This window comes from Pundamilia nyererei, unplaced genomic scaffold (assembly GCF_000239375.1).
Source record: "Pundamilia nyererei isolate P.nyererei 1_Seehausen unplaced genomic scaffold, PunNye1.0 scaffold00093, whole genome shotgun sequence".
NCBI lineage: Eukaryota > Metazoa > Chordata > Actinopteri > Cichliformes > Cichlidae > Pundamilia > Pundamilia nyererei.
Window position 1 is genome coordinate 2046845 of NW_005187494.1, and position 18220 is coordinate 2065064.

At 39.3% G+C, this 18220-nt stretch overlaps 1 protein-coding gene across 1 annotated transcript in view; it reads right to left on the reverse strand.

The window, feature by feature from the left end:
- Positions 1–8319: 8319 nt before the first annotated feature.
- The window catches only part of LOC102201062 (T-cell differentiation antigen CD6-like), a 12684-nt gene continuing 2783 nt past the window's right edge, over positions 8320–18220 (reverse strand). Inside the window, exons 3-13 of the mRNA XM_005739788.2 lie at positions 17965–18218; positions 14568–14885; positions 13771–14082; positions 12985–13047; positions 12697–12840; positions 11562–11675; positions 11262–11384; positions 10934–11005; positions 9837–10010; positions 9302–9400; positions 8320–9218 (exon numbers count right to left, since the gene is read on the reverse strand). Of these exons, the coding sequence (XP_005739845.2) occupies positions 9181–9218; positions 9302–9400; positions 9837–10010; positions 10934–11005; positions 11262–11384; positions 11562–11675; positions 12697–12840; positions 12985–13047; positions 13771–14082; positions 14568–14885; positions 17965–18218 (1711 nt within the window). The 3' untranslated portion in view covers positions 8320–9180. The remainder of the gene's footprint in view (positions 9219–9301; positions 9401–9836; positions 10011–10933; positions 11006–11261; positions 11385–11561; positions 11676–12696; positions 12841–12984; positions 13048–13770; positions 14083–14567; positions 14886–17964; positions 18219–18220) is intronic.

Consider the following 18220-nt stretch of genomic DNA (forward strand, 5'->3'; position numbering starts at 1 on the left):
TTTGAATTCAGCTTCTAAAATCCCCTAAAAAAAACTACAAAGGACATGACCTCAGTGTCCTCTGAGAGTACTTCAAGTGTGCTTAATGTTTCTGTTTTCTCTCATTATTCTCTAATTTTATCCATCTGTGAACTTTCTGAGAACGTTTTGTTTCGTAATGCATCCCAAATTATTACGGGGACGTTTTGATTGACAGGAATAATAAATAGAGGAATCACTTCTGGCGAAAGCGCATACAGTATGCCATCTTAGGACGTGGCACAGTGCACAGGTCCCACACACGTTGTTTGTATCTGCAGGGTTTTGTTTCCATTCCTCCCTTGGACTGAAAACTCTTCCGCTGGGAACAGCACACTGCAATCAGGCCCTGTTTATGGCAGCCAGTCTGCCATTCACTGAAGACCAAAGATTGATGACGCCTGTCCTGACTGACTGGTAATCAGAGCACGAGTTTCACTGTCTGACATGCACCGCACGCTCATAAAACTCGGTCCATCTGGATGGAGACAAACATGGAAATGTGTCCATAAATTCTCTGTTGCTTGAGAAATTTGATGTTTGACAAATAAAGAGGAGAGGAATCAGTCTGATGAAGCTGGCCGGGTTCCTCCCAGCCAGCTGTAAACTACTGCGCCTCCTCATTTTCTTTAGTCACGTTGCCCTTTTGACCCACTGACCAGACTACTTACATTAACTAGACACAATGTATTCCCCAATGAATGCAACGTTAACCGTCACAGGCTCCCACTGACACTCAAGCGGAAGTATTTTTACAGCCTCTAAGCTCCACTGAACAAGTTTAAAGCAGCTTAATTGCAGCGTTGACCTGACTGGCAGCTATACGAATGTGTTTTGTGGGGAAGAGGCTGCCGCGAGGTGCTGGGAAGAAAAAAGGGTTAATGAGTGAAACGCTGCACCGCCAGGCCGGCTTTCAAGTTGGGATTCATTTCTGGATACAGACCCATAAATATGTCTCATGAGAAGGATACGGTGGCTGCGAGGCGCAAAGTCCATCATCTGAAGCACAAAGAGAAAACAAAAAACAATAAAAGTGTCTTGGGTTTTTAAACATTAAGTCCAATTTCAGGTCTTAGTTACAGGTTTCAAAATAGCAATTTCCCATCCTGGGTGCACCACGATGTAAGAAAGTAGAAAATAAACACAGTGGCATAGTGAGTAAATTGAGTCAAAGCAAACATCTATGGTGCTCTCCAATCAAGAATGATCAACCAAAAGCATTACAACCTGTCATAACCTCTTTAAAAAAGTCATGTGGTGCCTTTATGGTGGAAATCCACACAAATCGCCAGAAAGCAGCGAAGCAGCCAGTCCAAATAATAATTAGTTCACTGACGTTTCCCTGTCTTTAATTAAGAACGAAATTGAACGATTTAGCTGTTCAAAAACAGGATTTTCCATGGTTTATTGTGGTTGGACTCCCAGCTGTCCCAGAGGGATTTCAACGCCTTATTAAGTCATTTTTTTCACTCAAATGAAATATTTTAACTTACTCTAATTTTTCCTCTATTCGTGCCACCCAGCACATCGATTCTCCTCATTGCATAGACTTTGAATTTGAGTGTTTGCGTTTGAACACGCCATTAAAGTGCAAAATATATAATCAATCAAGGGGCAATAATAATCATAATTATCTGTAACACACCAAACCTACCTTTTTTTTCCTAAATAATCATTTTTTTTCCTTTCTCTCATGAGGGTTAGATCTCAAAGAGATGAATATGTTGTGATATCTTTGTGAGATGAAGTCTTTGAGTGTATTTTCCACATCTGCAAGTCTGTTGAGGTCTTCTGGGGTCTGAGTGGCATAAATTTCATCATGACACAGTGAGCATGAGGGTCCATGTGAAAGTCCGCAGGCCTGCCTGTTTTATGTGATTGCGTGGCTTTGTCCACTACACTTGCGCCCCAGGCGGCGGTCTTCAAAGAGATATAAGAGGAATGACTAATCGGCTGCCATGTCTCTAGATGTCCGTGTTCGTGTCCGCTGCAGAGTCTAATCAAGGCTTTAAAGATTTGCACGATTATTAAACAGCATCAGTTTCACTGCAGATGTTGTCGGTCTGCTTCCATGTAAAATCAGTTTCATCACAGCTTTCCTAGCAAACACGCATGGACGGGTCCACAGTGGGTAGCTGCAGGTGAACTGTGGGGCTGTATAGGCAAAGCAAACCCACAAGGGCCCTAAGTGGGTGTGCTCACAAAGGGCCACAGCAGTAATTCCCTTAGAGTACCCCATATGTTCCCAAACATCCACTAAAAGGTATTAAACTATCTTAAGTAAAGACGCGATTTACTACATAGTAACTGTGTACCTCCACACAAGCGTATCTACATCCATATGTGTCCAGACTTGACCTTTGACCTTCTGGATATAAAACTTTGTCGTTTTTTTTATGCCATTGGGTGTTTCTGTAAAATCCTGTCATAATTACCTCATTGATTATTGAGTTATGGACAAAATATGAGTCATGAGGTCACAGTGACTCTCACCTTTGTCCATGAAAATGTATCCACACGTTGTATTTGTTCTTTGAGACGTTCCTGAGCTGGTTGCTGAGTAGTTTGCATTTTGAGAATCAAAAATAAAATAGTTTGTTATGATGAAGTGACAGTTTCAGAAAATGGAATTCAGGACTTCAGCTGTTCTGTTTTAAAAACATTAGCTGACCAGTTTCATTAGCTTATTGCTGATGTCTGACGACGCTGTTGGGTACTTTACAGGATTTGTTTAGTTTTATATTAACAATTTAGTTCAATTTAATTTTAACAACACATTATATTAAGGTAAAGGTATCAAAGAAAAAAAAACAATGTTCAGACGATCCCCTATGAGCAACACTTGGTGACAGTGGAGAGAAAGAGCTCCTTTTTAACAGGAAGAAACCTCCAACAGGGCCAGAATCATGGAGCAGCAGTTTTATTCTGCTGTACTGGTTTTGTATTATTATTATTAGTAGTAGTAGTAGAAGTATTATTAGTAGTATTATCACTGTTCTCTCACACCAAGAAGGTCCTGAGTTTGAATCCTGCTTAGGGTCTTTCTTTGTGTTCTCCTCATATCTGTGTGGATCCTCTCCGGTTACTTTGACGCTTCCTCCCTTAGTCCAATGACATGCATGGGGTGAGGTTAATTGATTACTGTGAATAGACTGTGTGAATCTGGGTGATTTTCTGTCTCTCTCCAGGATGTAGCTTTCCTCATGCCTTATGACAGCTGGGATAGGCTCCAGCCCAATGTGACCCTAAACTGGGTAAGTGGAAGGAGATGATGGATTTATTATTATTATGAAAAGAGGTGAGTGGGGAAGAAATGCTCATTGCATCATGGGAAGTCCGCCAGCAGCCTGAACCCATTCCAGCATAACTACACGACAGTTCAGGACCACCTGACCTAGTCCTAACTACGTGCTTCACCAAAAAGGAGACTTTTAAGTCTAATCTTAAAACCAGAGAGGATGTTTGTCTCCTGACCCCAAACTGGGTGCTGGTTCCACAGGAAAGGCGCACAATAGCCTAAGGTTCTTCCCATTTTACTTTTAGAAAATTTAGGAACCATAAGTTCTCTTGCATGTGAAATATAATTATGACAAACATCTGGTTACTCGTGTGCCATTGTTTGCCACTCATCGACAAAAATACATAAAATGTTTTTAATAAACCCCAGTTATGAAGTTTTTTTTCAGTTTGAAATGCACTCTCTTGCACCACAGGGCCACCACAGACCCACGCAGTCTGATTCTCACATTTGTCCTTCAACAAAGTCATAAATTCAACAAGTTTTTTTATTTAAACTTTTAATAGACCCTCAGTCACAAACAAACTTTACACAACCGAAGCAGGACACTCAGATGTTTGCCTGGTACAGTGGTAACAGGAAATGAGGTAATGAGGGCCTCTCTCTGAGAGTGCACACCATGGAGAGCGATGCACTGACCCGTGGCAACCCAGACAGCTCCACTGAACTTTAAAGGTGAATTGGATCAGGGCTCCTGCTCAGCTTCTCAGCCAAAAACCTCCTGATGAGGGCTTAGCGGCGGCAGTGAAAGCAACCTAATGAGTGACGAGTAATCAACACTATTACCCGACCTCTCCAGCGCACCCAAGCTTCAGCCCAGCAGGCTGTAATGCCGTTTACTAAAGGCTTCATTCGCTGTGAGGGGCACTAATCAAGAGAGGGGAATATTGGTGAATTTAATGGCTTAAGTATAAATCTCTCCCATTGCTCGGCCAAAGGAAAAACAGGCTTTGATTAATGAGCTGAAGTGGATTTTTAGCCCAGGTCTCTAACCATCTGGGGCTCTATCTAAACGAATGACCTCACTGCATTTCACTGGCTGCAGTCCATCCTGCAACATATCCCTGGCAAACAAAGAGCAGTGCCAACACAAAGGCCAAGGCAAGAACAAAATCCACAAGGTCACAGTGAAGTAAGACACTGCCTGACGTGTTAGAGTTCGTGTTTTTATTATTGTTCCAGTGGAACATGAAACGGTGCCGAGGAATGTTCCAGGGATTGAAAATGTAGTGACCCTTCAGTTATTCGTGAATGCGTTGCTTTTAGAGTCCAGGGAGAAAACAAAAATACAAGCTGCTCAGTCTCACTGTTTATATTGTGTCTGTGGCTGGAAATTGTCATTTTTGTACTGGTATCTATTGTTTTCACCCAGTGTTGAGGTCATATTTCTTGACTTTTTTAGGGTGTTGAGTTAGTGTTATGAAGTTTGAGAAAGCTGTGACGGCTAAAGCAGAACAGCTGAGATTTAAGAGGTAAACTCTACTGTTATATATTCATGCTATGACATGAAAACTTGCTGTTTATTTGTAATGCTTGCAGGCAAAAACAAAAGGGGCCACCACTGGTCCACAGGCCAACTTTGAGAACCCGTCAGCTGGATGCTCCACTTTATTCATCAGCTTTTCATTAAATTAGTTTCAGAAGTTTTTCCTGAAAACAGCTGTCTGCTAAAATTAAAGCTCATAGGACTGACCACCGTTAAATATAACATATGAGGTTAAGAGAAGATGAGCTCTATAGAGTTAGAGGTACTGCCCATTTGATATGAAATTATTTAAAATCTAAGGTTTGGGAGGCGGCGGGGTAAGGTCGTACTGCTTTCTTGAGTGTTTGGGCAGCTAGCTTATTCCTTACACGCCCCACGCTGTCAAACAGACAATGATTTCTTCAAGTGCTCCTGAGCCCATGTTGTGATTTCCATGACAGAATCGTCACTGGTTTTTAATGCAGTGCCATTTGACAGCTCGTACACAGACATTCAACCTTCTACCTGAAAATTTCTCCAGACTCCCTGAATCTTTTGACATTATACACTGTAAATGACGAGGAATTCAAAGACTTCAGAATTTGTTTGTTGAGGAACATTATTCTAGAATTGTTGACATGGTTACCCACTCCTGTTACTGACCTCCTGCTGATTAACCCAGCTGAAAATTGTCTCTCCAGCTGTTTGTTTTAAACCACATGTAGTTTACTCATACTGCTTCTGAAAATCATGTTTCATCCTTTCAGATGACCTCCCATGACTGAGCTGACACATGGAGACAGAGCTCCCCTGGGTTCAAAGTGTTAATGGCTTGAGTGCCAATTTAAGGGGTCAACATGACTTTGAGGGGCCTCAAAGGAGAAAAATCCATCATGTAGAAAAACTTCTGGCCGGTGCAAATAGACTCTTTACTTGATGTTGGTGGTTTGTCGTTATCATTTTTGTGGTTTATAGTCTTTAAAGTGGTAATGAAGAAAAACAGCTGTTTTTGTTCAAACTGGGAAAGTTTAGTCCCGTAGTCTCGTTCTCCACTGCTGTGCCTGAACATAACATACCTCAACACACTGAAGGGAGGTAAAATGTTACCAGGGGCTACCACTGGCCCGCAGGCCCCACTTTGAGAACCCTGGCTGTCCTGTAAACGAAGAACATCACTGCAAGACTTTAGCAGCTTCACTAACAGGCTTCTGAGTTCACTGTGATGATACTGAAAGTTACATTTAGCCACAGCTGCATAATTTGTGTGTGAGGTATTTACTTACATATTTTATGTTACAGAATGTATGACTAAAGCTATTTTTAAGTACAGTACTTATTTGAAGCATCTAATCAAAAACCCATTTAAAACACTAAACTAACTGAAACTGGAAGTACAAAATGCTAATTTCTGGGTCTTAGGATTCACTCCTTTAGCACTCCATGACTGAAAGCCACAGCTAATCTGAAAAACTACTTTAAATATTAATAGGATTGCTAATAGCTTTAAGTGTCATTTCCCCATTTAAAAGCCCCTAAAATCTCCTGAGCCAGGCTTTTTTTATTCTTCTAATCTTCATATAAAATTTTACTGGAGGACAACAAACATTCAAAACCACCTCAAACACAAGCTGCAGCGGTAATTTCATGCATGCTCTCGATATCGTTTGCAGCCAGGTACTGTCTCAGGTCGTCTGCAGGCCTGCAGCACCAACCAGAGTTCAAAAGTTTAAACTCGGGCAGGATCTGCAGTCGGGACACTTTAAGCAACTTAGAGACGTATGGAGCCGTAATCCTTTGTGTGTAACTGATTTAATGAACAAAGTAAAAACAGAGGGTTGATCTTGTAATCCCTGCAAATGCTACAAGCTACTTGAAATACTAGTGAACTACTTTTCTTTCCCTTGATGTTAATCAGGACTGTAAATCCTCAGATTTTCAGATTCTGGCTTATCAATCTTTCAGAGCTGAATAAAACAAAAGCAAAGCGCTTAAGGAGGATCTGTGATATATCAGGCTGCATAGTTTTACATGGAATCCGTGTTGAGTGGTGTGTGGGTTGGTGTGTGCGCTCAATTCTCTGGCATGTGAAACAGATTGAGTTTCATAAGGAGATCTGGTCGTTAATTCGCCTGCTTATCTCCACGCGAGGCTCTGGACTAAATTTGAGTGCAATATAAGATTCTTCCAGACACTTTTTATCTTTGCCGACTTCTCCGTCCACCTCCTCCTTTTCTCCTCATCATCCCTCCTCCCCACACCCTAATACACACACGCACACACACACAAGCTCGCCATCCTCCTATTTGCCAAATACCTTCCAGTTGAAAAACACCCCATTTCTGCTGTTATCAGTCGAATGCATCACACCTCCCACTTCTCACATTAGCCGATCCATGTTTATCCCTGTATTCAACACCGTCACCCCCCTATTAAAACTTTACTGTGCTGTGAGGCAGTTTGTCATATTAACGTTCTTCAAAACAAGACATAACTTTGATTCAGGGCATCACAGGAAGCGTTGATGCTCTGCAGCTGCAGCAGCTATAATCAACCACAACCCCCAAAAAACAAGCCTTCCAGGTCTGGTTTCAAATCACGCTGATAGTTTACGTTGGCCCCATCAGGAGCCAGAGTTCCCCCTATCTCCCTCAAAGAGCACCAATAGATGTTTGTCAGGTTTTTGTCACAAAGAGCAGCAGCCTGGACGTTTTTGATTTAGAAAACATTTTATACTTTAATACGTTTTTTAAGTAATTTACAGGACAAGACATTAATTAAACAAGTTACTTACAAGCCTGTAGTGCCACCTTGTGGTTGATCTTAATATTGAATACACTGTTTACATAGAAGATGAGTGGCAAACAATAGCACGTGAGTAGCCAAAAGTATGTGGACAGACAAAAGCTTGTGACCCTTTGATGTAAGAAATTGTACTGCAGCTTTGTGGGAGTTCAGTTAAGCTTTTTCCTGTTTCAGAGTGATTCATGTTTTCAGTTAGATGTGGAATAGCTTATCTAGCTGTAACCCCTAACCCTAACACACCGGGATAAACAGAATTAGTGCCACATAAATATTATTTCCTTGCTTTATGGCCCAGCTTTAGTGGCTAACCTACTGAGATTGCTTTGGTTGAAACAAGCTGCCATACTTCTTCTGATTGGCTGCCTTCAGCAAACAGAAGGGTCAAACTGCTGGACCTGTTCGCCTGAATTGAAAATATCAGTAATATCCATTGTCACTGACATTGTGCAGATCCAAGAAGAGGAAAAACTGAAAATAAGCATTTTGTTCTAAAGGCTCACTTGTGCATAGAGTATTTAACTATATTTAATATCCTCCTCCACCTTGTATCAGTGTATATAGCACAAAATAAGGAAACCCATGATAGGTCCACATTAAGGTCTGTGGTCTAAGGAGCTTGGAAAGAAAAGCGTCTGGACTTCTTTAAGTTGCTTGAAGACGTTTCACCTCTCATCCGAGAAGCTTCTTCAAGTCCAGACGCTTTTCTTTCCAAGCTCCTTAGACTACGATAAACTGGATGACTGAGAACCTTCACAGACATTAAGGTTTGTGGTTTTTTTACAAGAAAATTATTTGGGTAATGTTTGGATGTCCACATATTTTTGGCTATGTTGTGCTCATAACAGTTGTTGAAATTATGCTGGTGCTCAGAAGATTTTCGTGTCTACATCCAAAGAAATAAATGCGCCAAACATGTATTAACTTAATACATTGTAATATTACAAATCTTTTAATAAACAACACAAAACAGACACAGACAGGTGACAATTTCAAAGAAATCCCAGAGTAAAGTGTCTCAGTGTGGTGTTGTGCTGCTGTAGGAGGGCTTTATTTTATTTTTTTTAAATCTAATATGGCTTTTTAATTATTTTAAAGGCAATGTCTAACATGTCAAACCATAATCTGCCATAGGAGTTCAACAGGGATGAGATCATGCTCATAGGTCACAGGGAGAGACCATTACAACTGGTATGGATATGGTTAACTGTAGGATAAGTGTGCTGTGGCATTTCGGTGTAAGAGCAAAAGAGGATTTAAATACTGGGAGCAAAACCCCCCCAACAGCATTAGAGAAGTTTGGGTTTCCTTTTTTAATTTGTCATCTGTTTCTATATTACAGTTCCTTCTGCTACATTCACAGAACACATGTTCATTTTGTGCCTTCCAGACTTCCAGCCTTTGCTTTGCATTTGTGTACAAAAATAAAACTCGCTTTAAAAAGCTAATCAATCACATTGAACATCCCAGCATTGATCGCTGTAAGCGTCTTACATTTTCTTGATCTTACAGGATGTCTTTCCTTTACGAAAACGACTTCTTCTTCTCACACTTTCCCACACCCTCGGTTTGCTGTGCAGTCATCCTCAGACACAGAGTTTCAGTCGGGGCTCACAGGCGAGTAGAGTTCGTCATCATCTGATCATCAAACATTCAGAGAGATTAGTAAATGTTTTACATTTTATTCCTCCACAGCTGCACGTCTGTTTATTGAGATTTACCTGAATTCTGCATGTTTGAGGTTTGTCCAGAGTGAAGAGGACCATATGAGAATTTTGAAGCATCAGAAGGACCAACAAACGACTCCAATGGTAGAGGATCTGAAACGGCAAAAGCTTTTCAGTTTTAATTGAATAAAAAAGTATTTCAGACAGTCTGAGATGGACTTACATGTTTTATTTATTTACCCTCGATGAACTGAAACGTGACTATCAGCCTTTCTTCTTCTTTCTTGAATTTTATATCACACAACAATATTTTTTTTTATTTTTTTTTTAAAGCTAGAATAATCCCAGGACTTTTTTTATTTTTATAACATGTAAACTACAACACTTTCCCTAAGTATCTCAAAAACTGAATTTAAAAAAAAACATGGAGTCTATCTGGAAGAGGGAAGGAGAAAAGTTGAGAAAATAAGCTGACCTACAGGCATGACCACGTTCATCCTCATCCAGCACCCAACAAGGAAACAAATAAGCATATTCCACAATATTTATTTGGCAGAAAAAAGGACTGAGGGGAGTGAAGCGAACTCACCAGGCGTCACGTTGACGTAATCTTTGGGCAAGTTTTCATAGCATTCCCCGGAGGAGGTGCTGGACGACTCAAAGGAGTCCACTGAGATCTTTGACACTCTGGCATACTGAGGATATGTCGAGGCACCGTTACAGCTTGGAAAGGCTCCCGTCATTGTATTTGAGGGCTGCGGACCTTAAAAATAAAACACAAAATGGAGAAATTAGAAGTAGCACAGCTGGGACACAAACAAGAACTGTCTGTACGTGTGATTTCTTATTGGGGTTTTTTCTAAGGGACACATAAAAAAAGATGTCCTGCATTTACATCCATTAAGAAACAAGATATTTAATTTAGTCCTAACAGAGTTATATGTGGATGACCTCGTTCTGTTATGATTTGCTCGCTTTAAACTGTGAAATAATAACCTCCTCTGTAATTAGGTCAAATATCTTGCGCAACTTATGACAGAACAAATGATGGTGATGATATTTATAGATAATGCATGCTGATCTATGCACAAGCAAACATCCTGTTACGCAAATTTAATGACTGTACAGTTTGCATCTTTAGGGTACACTGTTCATCCGCTGTATACGGCACAATGGATGAACTACAGAAAAGCAGAAACTTCACGTAACTTTTAATGACGCTACAAGGTTATCACTGAAGAAACCAGGTTGTCTCAGGGTAAATGTGATGTTTGTAGCCTCTAATGTCAATACAGGTCAATTATCCAAAGAAATCTTGTGTATAGATTTCTTTGGATAATTGCATCGTTGTGGACCTTTAAGTTTTCAGGACACTTGTATAACTGTCATGTGGGAATCTGATTTGTGAGAATGTGTATTTTATCTTTTTATTTTGTTTCTTGTGTTTTATGTGATTTGATTTTTTTTATAGACCATGAGTCTGAAATAAAGATTTATCATGATGATGATTATTTTGTACCTATTGTTTGTTCTTTATGTTTTCTGTCTTGTTTTTGGTTAAAAGTGAAAGTCAGTGTTCCTCTTCCATTTACAGATTGTTGTCACAGCAGTAGTTTCTAATGGGAATGATGCATTTTGCTTGAGTTTTGCAAAGTGTTACAACTTTGCAAACGAACTGTGACTCACCTTCTTCACAAAGGCTCTCAAGACCTGAAGGCCTCATCAAAGGATTAACGTCTGTTCTGTATCGCTGAGAATCTGGATTTTAAAAAAAGTGACACGATGCACACAATGCAATATTTTACAGAGCATCCTGCAAACATTCAGTGCAAAACAGCATGATCTGCTCACACACACACACATACACACACACACACACACACACACACACACACAAACATGCAGATAGACAGAGCAGCTTCAACCGCAAAATGCAGAAACAGTGTGAGACAAAGAAGCAACGGCTGAGAAACGACACATAAATGCAGAGGAAAAATAAAAGAACGTGGCTCACTCCGAAAGGTGGATAAACTGACAGACGGGTCAATGCTTGGGTCATACTGCTCATAGTCTGTATCTACTGACGTGCTGTCAGCACTACTAAGCTGGGTCCAAAGAAGCCTGGGATTGGAGGGGACTTTTTGAGACAAACACACAAAAAAGATTAAACGATTTGATGAGATGAAATCTGCAACTTCCTCACTACCGTGCATGTCTATTAAATAGATAAATCGATAGATAGATATGCCTGCGGGGTTAAAGAAAGAAAAAAGCTGTGTTAGTGTTCGACATGTTGAATTGTTCGACCACTGACCATCAGTTTCCGCCGGGTTGGCGGTGACTTTGACGAGATTAACAGCCTCGTGATAGTTGTTGCTTTGACCAGATGGAGCTCGTGGGCTGCTGCGCGTCTGCTGGAGTAAGAAAGCTGTGCACATGTAAAACAAGACGTGGGTCATTAGCGTATGACATTTAGAGGCCCCGCAGCGCAACTTAATAAAACAGATTAAATAGTTCAAACTTTAATGTACTGAAATATTTAGATTTTCTTTAACATTTTGCTGTATAATGTCAGAGTACTAATTTCTGTATTCTGCACTTTTATAACGCAGCATCTTAAAATTATAAAAAATTTCATGAATGTTTCTTATCATAAGGCCTTACTTTTTGAGCGATTTACAGTGAGTGTATGGCTTTAAAGTGCCTTGGATTTGCAGTAGAAAATAGTTAGAAATGTTGATAATGAAATCCAAAATAATATATGCTACCTTCTTAGTGTGTTCTACTAATGTCATCTCCTCGTGTTAGGAAGAAGCTGGGTAAAACATATTTTTAAATGTGTGCCTTCTTCATCCTACTAACTTCAGATTAATTTCTTTCAAAGTCAAGGTAAGCCTGCAGCTCTTTCACAATCTAGTACATTAAATTAATTTGTACCTCTTTTAGGAATTTGACCTCTCCCATTACTTCCTAAATGTTGTGGACAAGCTGGGTGTCATGAAAATATTCTAGATGTTGTTGTTTTTTTGAACGTATCTTAATATGGGGGTTTAATTTTAAATTAAGGTTATTTTTTGGCAGTAAAATGCGTCATCTTTTATCTGTTTATATCCACCTGTTTCCTGTCTGTACTAAAACAGATTCTAACTAAAAAAAACATTACACTGTTAGAATAAATAGGAGCTGTGCAGCATGTTTCACCCTTATTGATTTCATAAAGTGAAATATAAAATGTTAAACATCTACCTATGAAAATAAAAACATTTCTATAAAGTAATATGATTTGTTTGGGGAAATAAGCATATTTTTAAAAACTGATGGAAAAGATTTTTAATGAAAACTGTCAAAATAAACTGAATGTTAGTATTTCCATCATTACAGACAATATAAAAAAATTTAAAAAAGGACAATAAAATATAATCTATTTATCTAATAAAATCTGAACAAACCGTGTTTTCTCCTGTAATGGCAGCAGAGCACCGTGTTTGTGATGACAATCACGAGGAGCAGGATGGACAGAGAGATGGTGGAGAGAAGCGGCAGAGACGCAAAAGACAAATCTGCAGCAGCAACAGCGGCTGTGGTTCCATTGGCTGGATGCACAGAAAAGAAACAAATACTTCACTTTCTGATTATGGATCAAGACTAACCGCGACGTTTAAGAAACTGGTACTGAGAATAATACTTCAAAGAATAATTTAAGTACTTTTTCATAAAATAAAACTGTAAATATTTACCAGTTGTCCATTGAGGTGTTACAGTTGGATTAACCGTGGTAGCGTTAGGAAACCCCAGAGAACCTGCAGAACAAAAATATAATCTGTTCAACAAAACGGAGAAATCTGAGGACGACGTGATCACCTGGTTTCACCTGGATGTGAATTTTATTTATGCTACGACGACATTTTATGTGATTCCGTAACTATTGAACAGAAACTCCTCAGAGGACGACTCACTGCAATCAACAACTGTTAAATGAATAAATAAATATGTAGGCACACGAATAAAAGCACTTCAAACACGTAATTATTTAAGTCACAGACAGAAATACGTTGGTTAATTACAATAAAATTTCAATTCAATTTTATTTACATAGCGCCAAATCATAGCAACTGTCACCTCAAAGCGCATTCTATTGTTTGATAAAGACCCAACAGAGAAAGTTCTGACAATCACCCCTGAAGTTTCTTTCCCGACAGTGGGAAGGAAACTTCTGACAGAACCAGGCTCAAAAGGCGGCAGCCATCTGCTGCAACCAGGTGGGGTGGGGAAATGTTTTTTTTTTTTTAATTGAGAGTCTTTACAAAATTCCACCTTAAAATGTATTAAACATTTAATCCAGATGTTTGTTTTTATCCTGAATATCTGATCCCTTTAATATGTGCAAAGAAGCCCTTTTCAAAGAGTTGCTAATGAATAAATAAATTAATAAAATTCGCACTCATTGATTCCTCCTGTTTTGTTTGAGTGTTGTTTGTTTAACAAGTATATAACAAATAAAAACACCAAACTGTGTCCCTTACCTTCACAAATGACACCAGAAGCTTTTGAGTCTTTGCACAGGAACCGATGATTTATGTATTCCTTGCACTCCCACAGACTCTTATTCTGATCGCATTTATAGTAAAACAGCGCGCCGTTGTTGTGGGTGAGAGGAGGATTAAACTGGGTGTACTTTTCCACCTTATCACCACAGCCCAGCATGGAGCACACAATGGAAGCCATCTTCTCATTCCAGCAGTTATTACACACGATCCACCAGCTGCCGTTACGATGCACCTCCAGTTTACCAGAGCAGCGGTCCATACCTCCAGTCAGTCTGAGGCCTCGCATCTCTGCAGAGACACAGATGTCACAAGGAGTAAAACTACTGGAGCAAAATGGCATAAAACATCCCCCAAAAAATAATGCAAGTAAATCAGCTGGTGATAAACCACTGCTAAGGATAATGACTTTGATTTTTTTTTTAACATATGACATACATAATTAACCTCATTCTCAAAAATGCAAGAACAGAGATGTTTCTCCTGAGTTATGTTTGTTTGCTACACATCACTCATTCAATATTTCTGTATTTTTGCTGATCATTTTTTTAGTAGTGAAGATCACATTTCATGGAAACATAAATTTGAAGTTTAGTTATATGTAACTTTTAGAAGAAACAACGAAAATCTTTAAGATGTTTTTTTAACCAGTGCAGAAAGCAAGTTAAGCTCCAAGAATAAATGTTCACATTCAGAGTTGTTTTGTTAATAACATTCAATTTTCAGAGTACATTTTCTTATTTCTGCATGTATAAATAAACTTTTTTGAACTAGACCTGAACACACGACACCAGCGTCCTCTTTGTGTCCACAGTCTTGATCCCCCTCCCGTGTGGCCGGGCAGCTCCACAGGTTCTCCTCGTTGCCCGTACAGTTCAGATCGTCCAGGTAGATGGGTCCTTTCCCCAGGGGAAATAAGCCGGCCTGGCCCGTCACATTGAGGGCGTAACCGCAGCCGAGCTGGGCGCACACCACGTGAGCATCATTCAGGTCCCAGTGGTCGTCACACACGGTGCCCCACTGCTCATTTTTCCATACTTCCACTCGTCCAGCACAGCGGTGTGTCCCTCCTGCCAGTCGCACAAGCTGGTGTGCTGAGGATGACACCCTGTCATTATTATTGTGCTCTCGTCATTAATACTCGTGCAAATAATTAACCTAACAGCACAGTCTGGTGATCAAGATGTAAATCTTATGACCTGATAGTGTTAACTGAAATTATTACAGTCAGATCTGACAGTCACCAATCAAATACTTAGAATCTTTTCCACTATGAATTCTCATTGCTTAAAAATCACAGCTCTTTATGATTTTTTTGTTTCTTAAATCCTTACATCTAAAGGTTAGTGCTCAGTTATTTTTGCCTGAGGCTAATTCTGTCAGGGAAACACACAAGGTTGCATATTTTTGCTTCTTTAAATTTGGATAATAAACAAGCAGGCAATCACTTAACCAATTAACATGAAGTTAATTAGTTAAACCCACTGAGTGACTGTGGGTCAGGAACAGCGGTATGATAAGGATCAATTTCTGTCCTTTTGATTCAGTTATAGACAGTCTAAGGGACTGAAAGACATCCTGGAAGTGTGTTAAACCTGCATTATTTTTAACATCCAGCAGGGGGCATATCTCCGGGTTGCCTTCCTCTGTGACCTCAGTTAACCCTTTTCAGATTGCTTTACAGGCTCAATGACTTGTTTTGTGTTGGAGTCATTTTTTAACTTATAATTAGAAGGGAGGAATAACCAGGGTGTAGAGATTTCACAGTGAGGTCGCTCATCACATTCAGTCTGAAAACACAATGCTTGAGGCTTCATAGCAGGATTTCACTAAGCAACGGGTCACTTCATGTTTGCTAAAACCATTTTTTATTTTTTTGTTTTTCAATAAAACGCCTTGCTGTTCCAAGTTAGATGGAGACTGAAAGTTAAAATATATTTCTAGATCTCAGCTATATGTTATAAATTATAAAAGCAAAATATTGTAGTTGCTCAGTTCCAAAAACTCTACATGTAAAGGTTTACTACTTTGGTAGAGCCACTGTGATCTGTAATATTAACACATAATGAATCCCTACCAGCTTCCACACCTCAAACATGATTAACCAGTGTTTGCTTAAAGACGATGACGGACGGAGCAGATAAAAACTTAGGCCTGCTGCTGCATATTGGGAAAGGTTTCAGTGAGAATTAGTGATGGCTTCACGACTTCTGTACAGACAAGAGGAGGTGAGAATAAACCAGCGCGTAGGGCAGGAAGTCATTTATAGACAGGAAAGGGCATGTATGACATGCGGTCACACTCCTCAAATTCAGATAAACACAACAATAGTCCTCAGTTATTTTTAAGCTATCTCAGACTGTTCATCGCCTGTTTTTGAATTGATGGTCCATAAAATGTGTGTGTGTGTGTGTGTGTGTGTGTATTATATTAAAATACATGACAATTCCCTTTCTTTAAAAAAAAAATATTGATAAAAAAATTGATAAAATATTCCTTCCATTTTTAGATTTTGAGGTTTTCCTGTTTATGTGTTTAGGTTAAATGAAAAGCATTTCATACGTTCCGAGGAGTTTCGTTCTATGTCGGTTTTGGAAATTTGGCGTGTGAGAAAAAAACCTTCTGGTTTCAAACCTCGCCTAATCTTTGTTTTTCTTCAGGTGCTCTAGTTTCCTCCCACAGATCTGTAAGGGTACAATGGCAGGTTACTGCCCCAGGGACAGGTCATGGTGCCCCCAGAAATCATGAATGTAAATATTTTTCCGAGAATGACAGTTTTGTTCGTCGGTAGTGTTCAACATCAAAGTCAGAGTTATGACAAAGAAGTTCAGTTCTTTCTAAACGCTCAGATTTATATCTGACACGATGCTCAGAATTCTTGATGTTATCTCAAAAACAACCAAACTGATATCTCACAGCAGCAAGAGCAAATTCCTCAACAAATGCAAAAAGTCCTGCTTGTCTGAAATATTTAACAGCAAAATATCTTTAATCCTCCTACTGCAAATCCAGCCTTGCAGTAACACAGTACACTTCTATGCAATTCCAGTTAGCAAGCTTCTTGCTATGTAGGCCGCATTGTCTACATAGCAATATTTATTGCTAATAATAATAATAACTGTGTCTCAGTGTTTGTATTAGTTAGTATTTATTCAGTGGCATGACAAGATAATATTTCAGTAAGTAGAAGAAAAGTAGAAGAAATGACTGGAGAGCTCCGTTTGTCTCCTCATGCTCCGAAGAAACATGTGCCTCTCTGTGAAATCAACCAAAAAAAATCCAGTTTTCTTCTTATAGTTACTGTGATAGTCTAATATACACAGTTGTGGTCAGACTCTCACATGCATCCATCATGGATATGAATTTTATGGTAATTTGAGTCTTTTAATGATTATTTTGAACTGTTCTTTATGACTTTAAAAAACAAGTTTGAGTTTATTTTGGATTTTCTTTAATCCACACAAAAACTGCAGAATCCAAGATCATCAGTTCAAACAATTGTAGGTCTGTCCAAGTTATTTGTTTATGTCACCGTTTTGCCACGATCTGGAAGAAGAACCAAACTCTTACCCTCAGAGGCTAATTAGTTCAGGTCCAGGATTAAATTTGTAGATAATCCTAAACACACAACTGGTTTTTAAATAGATTAAGCAGGCTAACATGAAGCTTCTCCAGCAGCCTTGCAAAAGCCCTGACCTCAACCCTTTTGAAAATGATGGACTATGTTTGAAAGTATGCCCAGAAAACCAACCAATTTAAATTAACTCTGCCATTTCTGCAGAGAAGAGTGGTCAAATATCCAGCCACAGTTATACCAGAGGCTTGCTAATGGCTACAAAAGCACCTATTTGAGGTGTCCATGGTAACAAACATCTGACCTCAACTGTATCTAGTTTCCTTGATATTTAGTTACATAAGTTTTAGTCTGAACACTCCGTTCGCTGTCAGATGGTGTGTGAAATCTGTGTGACTATGTTAGCATCCTGATTGGCTACATCCATCTTGAATGCAGAACAATTTAATATTCGCTGACTGATGCTTTACAACTGTGAAGGTTGAGTCAATGAAGACTGAACCGGAAATTTCATGTAAACTAAAACAGCGTCTATATATATTAAAATTTATATAACTGATTAGATTTTTCTGATTGCTGACATTAAAGAAAAGTCTTACCACAAACCACTTCATGGATCACACTGCAGGAACTTCCAACACTCAGTGAACAGTTCTCCAAACGTCCGTGTTGGTATGAACAGTTTTGAAAGCAGGTGATGTTGCCAGGTGAGCTGGTTTTATTAATAGAATGGACGCTGCCGCATTTAAGATCCTGACAGATCTGTTCAGACAACCCATTCACAGAGTCATTTGTGAGCGCCATTATGTCACTGCTCCTGTTCCTAGGCAACCTGAGTGTCCACTTGCATTTTCT